Source organism: Populus euphratica, unplaced genomic scaffold, assembly GCF_000495115.2.
Source record: "Populus euphratica unplaced genomic scaffold, PopEup_1.0 scaffold686.1, whole genome shotgun sequence".
Lineage (NCBI taxonomy): Eukaryota > Viridiplantae > Streptophyta > Magnoliopsida > Malpighiales > Salicaceae > Populus > Populus euphratica.
The window spans coordinates 37,668-49,320 of NW_011500551.1; the positions used below are offsets into that span (position 1 = coordinate 37,668).

Genomic DNA, 11,653 nt, shown 5'->3' on the forward strand with positions numbered 1-11,653 from the left:
ACCAAGATGCCTAAATGCATGGCAAATGCCTTCTTTTATAGTCAAAATTGAAAACTATTGATTTGATAACTAATTGTTGAGTGGGTTGCGAACTTTGGACTTGGTGACAATCCTTATCTTATTTTATGACAAAAATATCATTGATAACGTCAGAATTTGCATCAGCCTTACTCATGAAAATTCTAGGAAATTGTCTCATCTTTCCAGGAAAAAAATTGAGGTCATTTGAGCTTCTAAAACTCGAGATATGGGCTAAATACTAAATAGTATCTAGGCTATAGAACAGATTCAGACGTATGGGCTAAATACTAAATAGTATCTAGGCGATAGAACAGATTCAGACTTCTACATTGTTACTAAGATTTGTACTTCCAAACAGCAGAATTGAGTCTTGCCTTCCGCATGAAAGTTTTAGGCATATGTCTTAGCTTTCCATCCATATAAAGCAGATCTAAATTTGAATCTATAGCTCCAAATATAACTCAATTACTGAACAGTGTTCCAGTTTAGACTACACCAACATCTTTTTTTTAAGCTTCACCATTTCTTTATACTTTTAATTTTAGTACTTCAACTCATTAATCAATCCTTTTATTTATGTGATAGGCCTGCATTTAGGATGAATATTTACCATAAATTAAAGGTATTTTATGGTATCGGACTTGTCATAATAAAATATAATTTAGTTAAGGAGTTATTAATACTTCAAGTGCAAAATGATGATATAAAACCTTAATAAAAATGCACTTTTAAATACTAATCAACAAGCATCTATATATTAGTTCTAGGTATCCCATATACATCAGCTTATGAGAACAACTTCTTTCTTTCATAAATGAAATAATATAACATGTATCAATCTCTACGGTTGTAACAAATGTTCAGTATTTAAGAGAGTATTGACCAATAATATTTTAGAAATAATACTTTGATGTAATAAGAATTTCATAATTATAACAATTTTACAATTTTCTTTGCAAAATATTTTTATCTCATGGATTTTATCTTTACTCTAGATTCATAAATCAAGCATTCGATTCATTAATCTAATGTTATATGAATATTAGAGAGAAATTACATATTTAGTAATAATAAATATGTATTTACATAAAGAAACTTATTGGCCAAATGGATATTGTTGTTGCTCCTTGGAATCCTAAACAAATAAAAAAAATTAATTCTTTTTTAGCCTCCCATGTTTAAAACCAATAAAACACATATAATCAAATAAGATTTATAGATGCTAAAACTAAGTATCCTGTAAAATAGATGAATTAGACCCTTCTTGTATATAGATTGGATTGATTAAGATCTTATCATTACCTATTAAAGATATAGTTTTTCTGAAATTTATATTGATTTAAATGCTCTAAATAAACTCATTAAATATATCTTTGAGTTTCTTTACCTTTAATCTAGTAATTGACCATATGAAATTTCTAATGATTTATTTGATGTTTCTTTACTCTTAATCTAGTAATTGACTTACTTGAAATTTCTAATGATTTATTTGATGGAATTTGAATAGGACGGACTACCCAGCTGTAGAAACCATCATTAACCAAATGTCCAAGGAATCATTAGTGATTGAAAAAATAGAACTCTTCCTCTAAGCATATGATAATTGGCTGTAAATATTTGGACTATTGGATTGAGTGTTTCCACTCCTAGCAATAGACTCATTTCAATTAAAATGTTGATTTTGTAGTACAAAATGAAGAGTTTGATTAAATAACGTGAAAAAATTATTTCTTTTAGTTTTTGGTAAAATTATAATATTAGTTTAATGAAAAGTGTAATTAAAAAACGAAAAAGACACCAACTAGTAACCCTTAAAAAGCCACCACGTGACAACTAGTGCATGAAATTTTTTTCCTTGATTTCAAGCGGTGCGTGGCTGTCACACACCTTTTCCTCGTTTGCTCTCGAATATTCTTTTTTTTTTTCCCCCTCTTTTTTTCCTTTGGAGGAATAGTTGGCAAAGCAAAAACCCTAAGAACTCTCTCCCTGCTTTCTATAAATCAGATCCCACAAGCTCCCCCCCTCCCTCGTCCTCTTCTACTAGCAGAACCAGAAGAAATGGCGTCGTTCGCAGAAGCACCACCTGGCGATTCTAAAGCCGGAGAGAAGATATTTAAGACTAAGTGTGCTCAGTGTCATACCGTCGACAAAGGTGCCGGTCACAAGCAAGGTAATTTTATCACCCCCTTATCCCTCTCTGTCTCTCTTTCTTTTTATTACAGTTAATTTAGTTGTGTATTGTTTAGAAGATCTGATCATTTTGAGGTTGAGTTTGCTTTGATTCTTTGTTGTTGTTGTTGTTATGTTTTTAGGTCGAATAGTTTATAGATCTAATCTGTTTAGGTGGTCGATTCTTTTAAGATTTCTTCTTTTTTGGTTGTTTGATTTTGTTCCTGTATTTCTTCTGGAGTTCTTTGGACAGAACTGTGGAGTTTTTTCTCCATTCTTGATGGGTTTAAGGTTTTTGCAAGAAAAATTGTGATTTTCTTTTAGAACTGGAAGCCGGGTTTGGAAATGGATTTCATTAGGCAAATAGACATTTATTATGGGTTTAAGGTTTTGGTAAGAAAACTGTGATTTTTGCGATGGGTTTAAGGTTTTGGTAAGAAAACTGTGATTTTTGCGAGAGGTGGAAGCTGGGTTCAGTAAGCAAAGAGAGAATATTTATGGGTTTAATCTGTTTTCTTAATCGAGTGGACTGGATGGAATTTACATTTTAGATTAGGATGATTAGTGGGATTTGGGATCTGTTATTTTATTGAGTGAAGATATTAGATAATTAATTGCTTTTCAGATTGTGTGAAAAAAAATTTCTTATTTTAATTTGCTTTGGTTTTTGGAATTTTTCAGGACCCAATCTGAATGGCCTCTTTGGAAGGCAGTCAGGAACAACTACTGGGTACTCATACTCTGCTGCTAACAAGAACATGGCTGTTATATGGGAGGAGAAGACTTTGTATGATTACTTACTCAACCCCAAGAAGGTACTAATCAACTGTAGAGCATATGACATGATATTTTTGTTGCATTTGCAGTGCATCCTCTACTGGTGAAGTATGTATCGTTTATGTATTGATGTTTGTGATATTTCCATCATGATAGTTGAGCTTAGTCACTTTCTATTAAGTTTCTGGCAACTTCAGGTTCCCAAAGAGTAACATACAGGACATTATGTGAGGTCTAGTAATTAGGAAGGACATGCAATACATGGAGCAAGTAGAAAATAATGTTCAGGCTTTACTGTGAAAGTGAGGTCTGACAGTCAAGGAAAGCAACTCCATCATCGATGATATTAATTCTAACAAGGTTCAAAATTTAAATGTTTGGTGTGAAACGAATTTTCACATTTCATTTCAATGTGATAAGATAGCCTTTTTGGTATGAATCATCTCACTTTCTGAGATACTGTGGAAGAACTCATGTATATACACTTGCATCTGTGCCTGTTATACTTGTTTTTTTTTTTTTTTTAATCGTCACTGCTGACCCAAATGACATTTGTTTATGCAGTACATCCCTGGAACAAAGATGGTTTTCCCTGGATTGAAGAAGCCACAGGACCGTGCTGATCTCATTGCATACTTGAAGCAGTCCACTGCCTCTTAATCATTTCACACTTTTGGTCTCCCCAATTTCCAGTTATTGGAGATTGTTTCTCACAGAGCAGATATTTTTTACCAATAAAACAGACTGATATACAATGAACATTGCTAGTCATTGCTTTTCAGAACAGTTGCCATAATTGGCAAGCTTAACATTCAATTCATTTAGCTTATCTATTTTGCAAATGTTTGGTGGATTACCAATAAACAGTTTGCTAATGATAATTTTTGGTATGATATTTTGTGATATCAATATTTGCATGAACAGTTCCATAGTTGCTATTGCTTGTCTTGAGCCTACTCCGATGCATGGCAGATTCATGGTAACTTCCTTTTTAATAAAATGCAACATGATGGTGTATTGCAACCTGTAGCAGGCAAATGAGCATTTCAATTTTTGAGTTGGATAAAAGCATTTGAAAAAATAATGGCCGCTTCCACCTTCCCTACTGAATTGCCTGTTCCTGATTAACTTGGCTTGTGGTGGGAGTTCATTAGTGATTTATATAGCTACTAATACTGTAGCGTGCTTTGAGCAAATGCAGCTCTGCTATTATGCTTGATATTGTCATTGACAATTGGGATGCAAAATGTGATCAAGTGGGCTCGTATTAGCGACTTTTTCCAGGAAATGCTATGATTGTCATTTTACTAAGTGAACTGGAATTGATCTCTGCTTCATCCGTGATGGCAAGGAGTAATCGGAGTAAGTTATCCTCTTGTATGCGTCCAATCCGTTGGCCTATATTTTGAACTTAAGAGGATGGAAATGATGGTAACAGTGGGCAATTATCAAGATAAAAGAAAAATTGGCAAGTTTTTCATGGTGTACAAGTAAAACTACAATCGTAAGACGATTACGATTCCAAAAAATGCATCTAAATGATGGTTTCTCTTCCCTTTTGTCAAGCAATAGTGTTCTTCGGGTTAAAAAACGACCGAGAATGGATGGGGAATTGAGCCATGATTTCTTCGTCTGCTAGCATTAGCCAGGCGCTCTTACTCTCATGGTGGCCTCTACGGCAATTATGGCTGGTTTTTTGTGTGCCTTGGAGCAGGTAGTATTGCAAGATTCTCCTTCCTATATTGGCAGTGGTTCTTCGTTGCCATATGGGCTAGCTGATAGTTTTGGGCAAATAGAGAATGATTTCACAGAAGTTCCCTTTTTCATGTAACTTTATTCCAGATTATGGGACAACATTATGAGATGGTCAACAAAATGGAAAGGTGATTATTCAGATGGTTGATAAGAACTGCAGGTTATGGAAAGGCTTGTACAACGATTTCAGTTTATCCCACAGCCTCGCTCTTTTGATCATCTGGCTCATTGCTGATCTTAAGTCATATATATATATATGAATCAGAACAAGGTGCTGTGGGAGGGAAAGCGTCTCACTTCCAATTTGCTACCGGTTGGTCTTGAGGAATGTGATGGTGTCAACTATCACTGCCAAATTGCTTTTGGACGTCATCGAATGATATGGTAGCAGAACCCCTCCTTTTGGCCTTCGGCTGAGATGGGTGCTCCCTCCACCCAGTCATGAATATAACCTACAAGTCCCAAAGCAGTGATCGAATAATTATGAAAAACATCATACCTCAATCAATTGGCAACAGGCTTTGGGTTTAAATGAGTAAAAAATGAGATCCCTCTCAATAATTAGCCAAAGGCTCGAAAATTCACATGGAGATTTTCTTTTTGCGGGATGGGAGGCAGTGAGCCTATGATTTTATGCAATTCCTTCTTCGAGCATAGAGGTTCACAAAAAAGACTTGTTTATTTGAATATCTTGCTAATATATTATAGAAAAAAGAATTCGAACTCTGGTCTGAACTAATTAGCATTGCATGAAGCATTTTTCATTGTAGTTTTCTTAGCAGCGTAAGATAGCAGAAACAAGGCTTATTGTTTCTTAGCAACATGGATATATTCTTTCTCCAATCACATAAACATTCTCAGGTGTTCCACAATCTCACCTGGAATGTTGCGGGAATGGTGCCATCTTCTGCAGCAAACATTGAATCATAAATTGCTGCAGTAGCAAGGGCTGTTTCTCTCTTTAGAAGCTGGTTTCATTCACAAACAAAAAGAATTTCCAATTAGATTTGATGATTGAACTAAATTTTACCATACACAAGGAAAACTTCAATTGTTACAGGTCTTACATTGTTCCTTTGCAAAAGAGCATTAGTTTCGCCCATTGCGCGCAAATGCTCTATCAGCTCCAGAGCTATACCACAGTTAACAAGAATGAATAAGCCCTTTATAACAATGACTAGAGGTAGAGAATTTATTCAAATGAAAAACCATTGTATTAAAACTAAAATTAATAATCCATGCAGTTAAACAAGAGGCATGTTAGTTCTGGCATAAATCATCAAGCATGCTTGACTAGTAAAACTACAAGCTAATATGTTGAGAGATTTTCTCACCATTGCCATACCTAACTACATATTCATCAACATCAACTCCAGGAAGGGTGAAGCCTGCCCTGGTCAAAAGATTCCCTGCATCACGGACCTGAATGGTACAAAAATTAAGTTGGCTCAGTGATACCATTTAGGGGTAGATGTTTCCCTCTCAAGTACTCCTTATAAGTACATCAGAACCAGATATTTCAAATCAGGTTGAATGCCAATATTTGTATGCAATACAGCCATGGGTTTACTTCAAGTTTTTTATGGATATATGTGTCAAAGAACTAATTCAACTTAAAAGCTTAAGTTGCTAGATGAGGTTCCAAGATATGATTTATATTATTTTCTAACACACCTTTTCAAGTAAAAGCTCTTTAAACTTAAAACTTGCACCAACTTACATTAACTTGTGCTTAATTTTTATCAAATAAATAAGGATAGAGATATTCAAACTCATGATCGCTTGATTATCAAAGCTCTATATCATGTCAAAAAACTAATTCAACCTAAAAGCTTAAGTTATCATGTGAGGTTTCATGATATAATTTATGCTATTTTCTAATAATATGTACCCTCATCTCAAAAAGTTCACGAATGGTAATTACCAAGTGACAGCATACATACTTGTGCCAGAGGTGATATGCGAGGACTAATGCCTCCTTCACGCTCCATTTGAGCTACAGTGCATGCTATTCTCAGCTCCCTACATACATGCCAGCAAGCAGAAAAATCAGTAAGCAAACTTATGGGTTAACATACTGTTCAATTAAAATCAAAATATAAAAAAGAAGAGACAACTTCAAGGTTTCTCCACCCAAAATAGCTGCTAAAAATAGGCCATCCGGCTTCAATGCTAGTTTACACTGTCATGAAAACCAATGAAATGGACAAGTGTCATAGACAATACCACATCAGGATTTCAAACAAAATGATTAGAGAGATTTCATGATGATAACAACCAAAAACAGCTATAAAGAGGAGCAATAAGGTTTCACGTCTACTGCTCTGTGTGTGGTTGTTGTAGACATCCAGTGTACTTTCATTAACAGTGTCAAATTATTTGCTGATGGAAGTACAGCTTTGGTCTCATTTTACAGTCTTAAATCTTAATTTATCAAAAGAGTACTCTCTCATGCTTCAGAATAAAAAAAAAATGTTTTTGGAGTTATAATTAAATTGAAGATAACTTTCAGAATAACGCATAGAAAAGCACTTCTATATCTTGCTGTCTGCATGGCAAACACGTATGCTTCATCCGTGTAGTTTTTTCTCCTGGGGTTAATAATTCTAATGGTTTCCATCCCCTAATGTCGCATGCATTTACAAATTCTGGAGGATATCTTGCTATCCGCATGGCAAACATGTATGCTTCATCTGTGTAGTTTTTTCTCCTGGGGTTAATAATTCTAATGGTTTCCATCCTCTAATGTCGCATGCATTTACAAATTCTGGAGGATATCATGTATGAGAAAGATGCTAAAAGCTAAAAGAAAATCATAATAAAGAAGTGCATACCTGTATCATGGCTCCTGGAAGATCATTTGTCCAATGGAGTCCCAAGGAACTGATAACCAAATCTACCGAACTTCATAGTGAAATCCAAAACATAACATTTAAAACCAGTTCTTCCTGATGACTAGTTTTCACAAGAATCAAATAGATGACATTCACTCACAGACCTTTCTTTTATAGGTAGAAACTCCTCATCTCCCACCACAAAGGAGGTTTCAATATTCTGATTTGAATCTTGTTGAGCAGCTTCAGCATCCTTACATAATTTAACCATGTCATTTGAAGTGTCCATCATGATAAGCTTTTCAATGGAGCCTGGCATTTAAAGTGGCTACAAGATTAAAGTTTAATATTTATGATATAATTTACAAGATCATGCCTAGTGAAGGAAAATGACAAGAGAAAGCATAACAGCTTTTCCTATGTGTATGCTCATTTTCAAATACCACTTTGTGGCATCAAAAACGTGTTTCAAGTATTGTCTTATCAACTGCCAAAATCTCTGATAAATAATGTCACATGATTAGAATTCCATTCAACCGAATCCCTCCCTCTTTTGAACCTCTTAATTCATGATCACTCAACCTTACAGTTAGTGCTGAACACCCATGTCTCAAAACTGTTAAAATACAACCTGAAAATTTTTCAAATTATCTTCTATAGTTATTGAAACACATAAATAGCAGGAAAAGTCTTAAAATCGATTCTCACCACGACCACGTAACAAACGTCTGACAGCTTCCGAAGAACCTCCTAAACACAACGCGGTAGGAAATGTTTTCTTGCAATCCTGCAAAACACAAACACACAACAAACGGAATCAACAATCTCGAACTAAGCAAAACTCATCAGACTTCAACATTTAAACCTCTCAAACTCATCACGACTAGAAAATGCAACTTCACAAAAATTATAACCTCTCATTTCTTAATACTCCAGCATTCTAAACATACTTCAAAACACAGTAGACAAGAAGGTAACTAGTCACTACCTCCAAGCGATCCAACAAATTGTCAGCAACAGCATCCACAAAAGGATCACTTGGCCTCATCAACCACGCAGCTCGGTCACGCTGCAGCCACCCCACAATTGGACCAATACCCAGAAGCAGATATACAATATCGAATTTGAAAAAAAAAAAAAAAACACAAAAAAATAGATACCAATGTTCAAATCATAAATTTACAGAGAAAGACTAGATTTTTACCTGTTTTCGTTTGAGTTCCCGATCGAAAACTTTGACCCTTGGACTTTGTGGCCCATCGATGGTGTTATTGTCAATGTTTGTGCAATAACAAATTGAGGGGATGAGAGTGTAGGTCGCTTTTGTTGCTCTTCTTCCTCCTCCAAGGAGCAACTGTGAAGTCCTCTGACACAGGGACAGGGTGCCTCTCATTTTCATTGAAGTTTCCGAAGAGTTTGTGTTTGGACCCTAGAAGCCTTAAAAACCTCAACAAAAATCCGATTAATTTTTTTTTTTATTTTTACATTATTAGATATATTAATATTAAAAATAAATTTTAAAAAATAAAAATATTATTTTAATATATTTATAATAAAAAATAAATTTAAAAAATAATCTTGACCATTATCCTCAACTTCCCAATAAAATTTAGATGTAAATGATCTTGGTCAAATCTATTAAGTGTTAATTCCATATTTAACAAAAATATAAATTAATATTTTTGGTGTTTTTGGATTTTTTTTATATAATAATTTCAAAAAATATTTTAAAAAAATATTTTAATATATTTTAATATAAAAATTATTTTAAAAAATAATTATTACCATGATATCATATAATCTAACTTGGGCTTATTTTATTGGTTATCAATAATATATAAAACTAAAAGTTTAAATGAATTTGTTAAATGTTTCATTTGAATTCTCAAACTCTTAATATATTGATGTTGCCACGAGAGTATATTTAAGTTTTTAATCACTGAAATAATAAATCGATAAAATTAAAGGTAAATAGAATACAAATTAAATGTGAAGATTTTCAAGGAAATTAGAAATGTATTCTAAAACCAGCACGCATGACATATGTTGAATATTCACACATATGAAATGTTCATTGATCGAGACTGACATAAGCTCATTTAGTAAAATAATTTTTATAAAATTTAAAATAGAAAAAATAAAGACTAATAAAAAAAATAAGGTGGATGTTTCTAAAGAAATTACTAAATAATAAATATTAAAAAAAGTTTTGCCATAAACTCAATGTATAAATGCACTAAATATACTAACATCGGCTATGACTTGCGTGAAATAACAATCCTGTTATGTTTGAATTTTAAAAAAAAATTCCTAATTTTCATGAAACGTATGCATAAGCTTATTGTGAAATATTTTTTATAATATTGAGGATAAGAAAAGAATAAAAAGTAACAAAGAAAATATGTTTAAATTTTAAAAAAATCCTAATTTTCATATAATTAAAGATAAAAGGAATAAAAATAAGAGTGGACATTTCCAAGGAATATGCTCGAGAACAGTGTGCACGACATCCGCCAGATGATATAGCCTCATGAAACGTCTGCATAAGCTTATTGTGAAATATTTTTTATAACATTGAGGATAAGAAAAGAATAAAAAGTAACAAAGAAAATATGTTTAAATTTTAAAAAAATCCTAATTTTCATATAATTAAAGATAAAAGGAATAAAAATAAGAGTGGACATTTCCAAGGAATATGCTCGAGAACAGTGTGCACGACATCCGCCAGATGATATAGCCTCATGAAACGTCTGCATAAGCTTATTGTGTGAGATAATTTTTCTAACATTAAGGATAGAAAAGAATAAAAAGTAAAAAAGAAAATAAGGTGTGTGATTCCAAAGAAATCACTAAATAATCAACGCTAAAGGAGGCCATGCCATGAACTCATTGTGTAGATACACAAAACACACTAACATTGATTATGACTTGCATATAATAGCAATCCCCTTGTATTTGAATTTTTTTATTAAATCCTAATTTTCATATAATTGAAGATAAAAAGAATAAAAATATGGACATTTCCAAGAAACTTAAGGAACATATTAAAGACCAGTGCACCTAACATATGCTAGATAATCTATGCTCATGAAACATCCATTGGTTGAGACTGACATGAGCTCATCATGTGAAATAATTTTTTTAAATTTAAGATAGAAAAAATTTAAGAAAGTAGGGTGTATGTTTGCAAATAAATTACTAAACAATAAACATTAAAGGAGACCTTGCCATGAACTCATTGTGTAGATGCACTAAACACACTAACATCGATTATGACTTGCATGAAATAGTAATCCCCCTAAGTTTGATTTTTTTAAAATCCTAATTTTCATATAATTAAAGATAAAAGAAATAAAAATAAGAGTGGACATTTTCAAGGAACTCAGGGAATATATTTAAGACCAATATGCAATATATCCATTAGATGATCCAGGCTCATAAAATACCCACATAAGCTCATTGAGTAAAATAATTTTTCTAACATTAAGGATAGAAAAAAATAAAAACTAATAGAGAAAGTAAGTTGTATGTTTGCAAAAAAAAAAAATCACAAAACAATAAACACTAAAGTAGACTACCATGAACTAATTATATAGATGCACTAAACACACTAACATCGGTTACGACTTGCGTGTAATAAAAATTCCCCCATGTTTAAGTTTTTTTTATTAAGTCATAATTTTCATATAATTAAAGATAAAAAGAATAAAAATAAGATTGGACATTTTCAAATAACTCGAGGAACATATTCAAGACTAGCGCATAAGACATCAGCCAAATGATCCAAGCTAATGAAATGCCCGTATAAGCTCATTGTGTAAAATAATTTTTCTAACATTGAGGATAGAAAAGAATAAAAATTGACAGAGAAAGTCGAGTGTACGTTTCCTGACACGACTAAAAAATTGATGTATTCTCCCAAGTGCAGGAGTGTCGAAGTAATAAATAACCCAGCAAGACCAGGGTCGAACCACAGGGAGGTTAATTGTACAAATTATAAACAACAATTATAAATAACAATAATAATAATAACAATAACAACAACTACTATAATAATAATAATAATAATAATAATAATAATAATAATAATAATAATA

General features: G+C 32.7%; 2 protein-coding genes across 4 annotated transcripts; one reads left to right on the forward strand and one right to left on the reverse strand.

Annotated features, from left to right (window-relative positions):
* Positions 1 to 1,893: 1,893 nt before the first annotated feature.
* Positions 1,894 to 3,898, forward strand: LOC105115347 (cytochrome c). Of its 2 annotated transcripts, none has more exons than XM_011012196.1 (3): positions 1,894 to 2,191; positions 2,872 to 3,075; positions 3,532 to 3,608. In XM_011012196.1, exons 1-2 carry the CDS (start codon positions 2,080 to 2,082, stop codon positions 3,072 to 3,074), a joined length of 315 nt encoding a protein of 104 aa, XP_011010498.1. In that variant the 5' UTR covers positions 1,894 to 2,079; the 3' UTR covers position 3,075; positions 3,532 to 3,608. The 2 variants fall into 2 exon arrangements, with proteins under 2 accessions (XP_011010498.1, XP_011010497.1); XM_011012195.1 differs by having other exon boundaries at positions 1,899 to 2,191; positions 2,872 to 3,005; positions 3,532 to 3,898.
* Positions 3,899 to 4,412: 514 nt separating this feature from the next.
* On the reverse strand, positions 4,413 to 8,988 carry LOC105115350 (putative methyltransferase At1g22800). Of its 2 annotated transcripts, XM_011012199.1 has the most exons (11): positions 8,761 to 8,988; positions 8,545 to 8,625; positions 8,265 to 8,343; positions 7,721 to 7,868; positions 7,557 to 7,626; positions 6,840 to 6,904; positions 6,666 to 6,744; positions 6,057 to 6,144; positions 5,790 to 5,854; positions 5,601 to 5,690; positions 4,413 to 5,174 (listed from the first exon to the last, which is right to left on the reverse strand). In XM_011012199.1, the coding sequence occupies exons 1-11, from the start codon at positions 8,953 to 8,955 to the stop codon at positions 5,061 to 5,063; spliced, it is 1,074 nt and encodes a 357-aa protein (XP_011010501.1). In that variant the 5' UTR covers positions 8,956 to 8,988; the 3' UTR covers positions 4,413 to 5,060. The 2 variants fall into 2 exon arrangements, with proteins under 2 accessions (XP_011010501.1, XP_011010502.1); XM_011012200.1 differs by lacking the exon at positions 8,545 to 8,625.
* Positions 8,989 to 11,653: the final 2,665 nt, after the last annotated feature.

Excerpts from the sequence above, each read along its gene's own strand:
- LOC105115347 (XM_011012195.1), top strand. The coding sequence starts at position 2,080 with ATGGCGTCGTTCGCAGAAGCACCACCTGGCGATTCTAAAGCCGGAGAG. Across the intron at positions 2,192-2,871 it reads AGGTGCCGGTCACAAGCAAG|GACCCAATCTGAATGGCCTC; the intron begins GTAATTTTATCA and ends GGAATTTTTCAG. Across the intron at positions 3,006-3,531 it reads ACTTACTCAACCCCAAGAAG|TACATCCCTGGAACAAAGAT; the intron begins GTACTAATCAAC and ends TTGTTTATGCAG.
- LOC105115350 (XM_011012199.1), bottom strand. The coding sequence starts at position 8,955 with ATGAAAATGAGAGGCACCCTGTCCCTGTGTCAGAGGACTTCACAGTTG. Across the intron at positions 6,905-7,556 it reads TTCCAGGAGCCATGATACAG|TGTAAACTAGCATTGAAGCC; the intron begins GTATGCACTTCT and ends TTTTCATGACAG. Across the intron at positions 5,691-5,789 it reads CTCTTTTGCAAAGGAACAAT|CTTCTAAAGAGAGAAACAGC; the intron begins GTAAGACCTGTA and ends GAATGAAACCAG.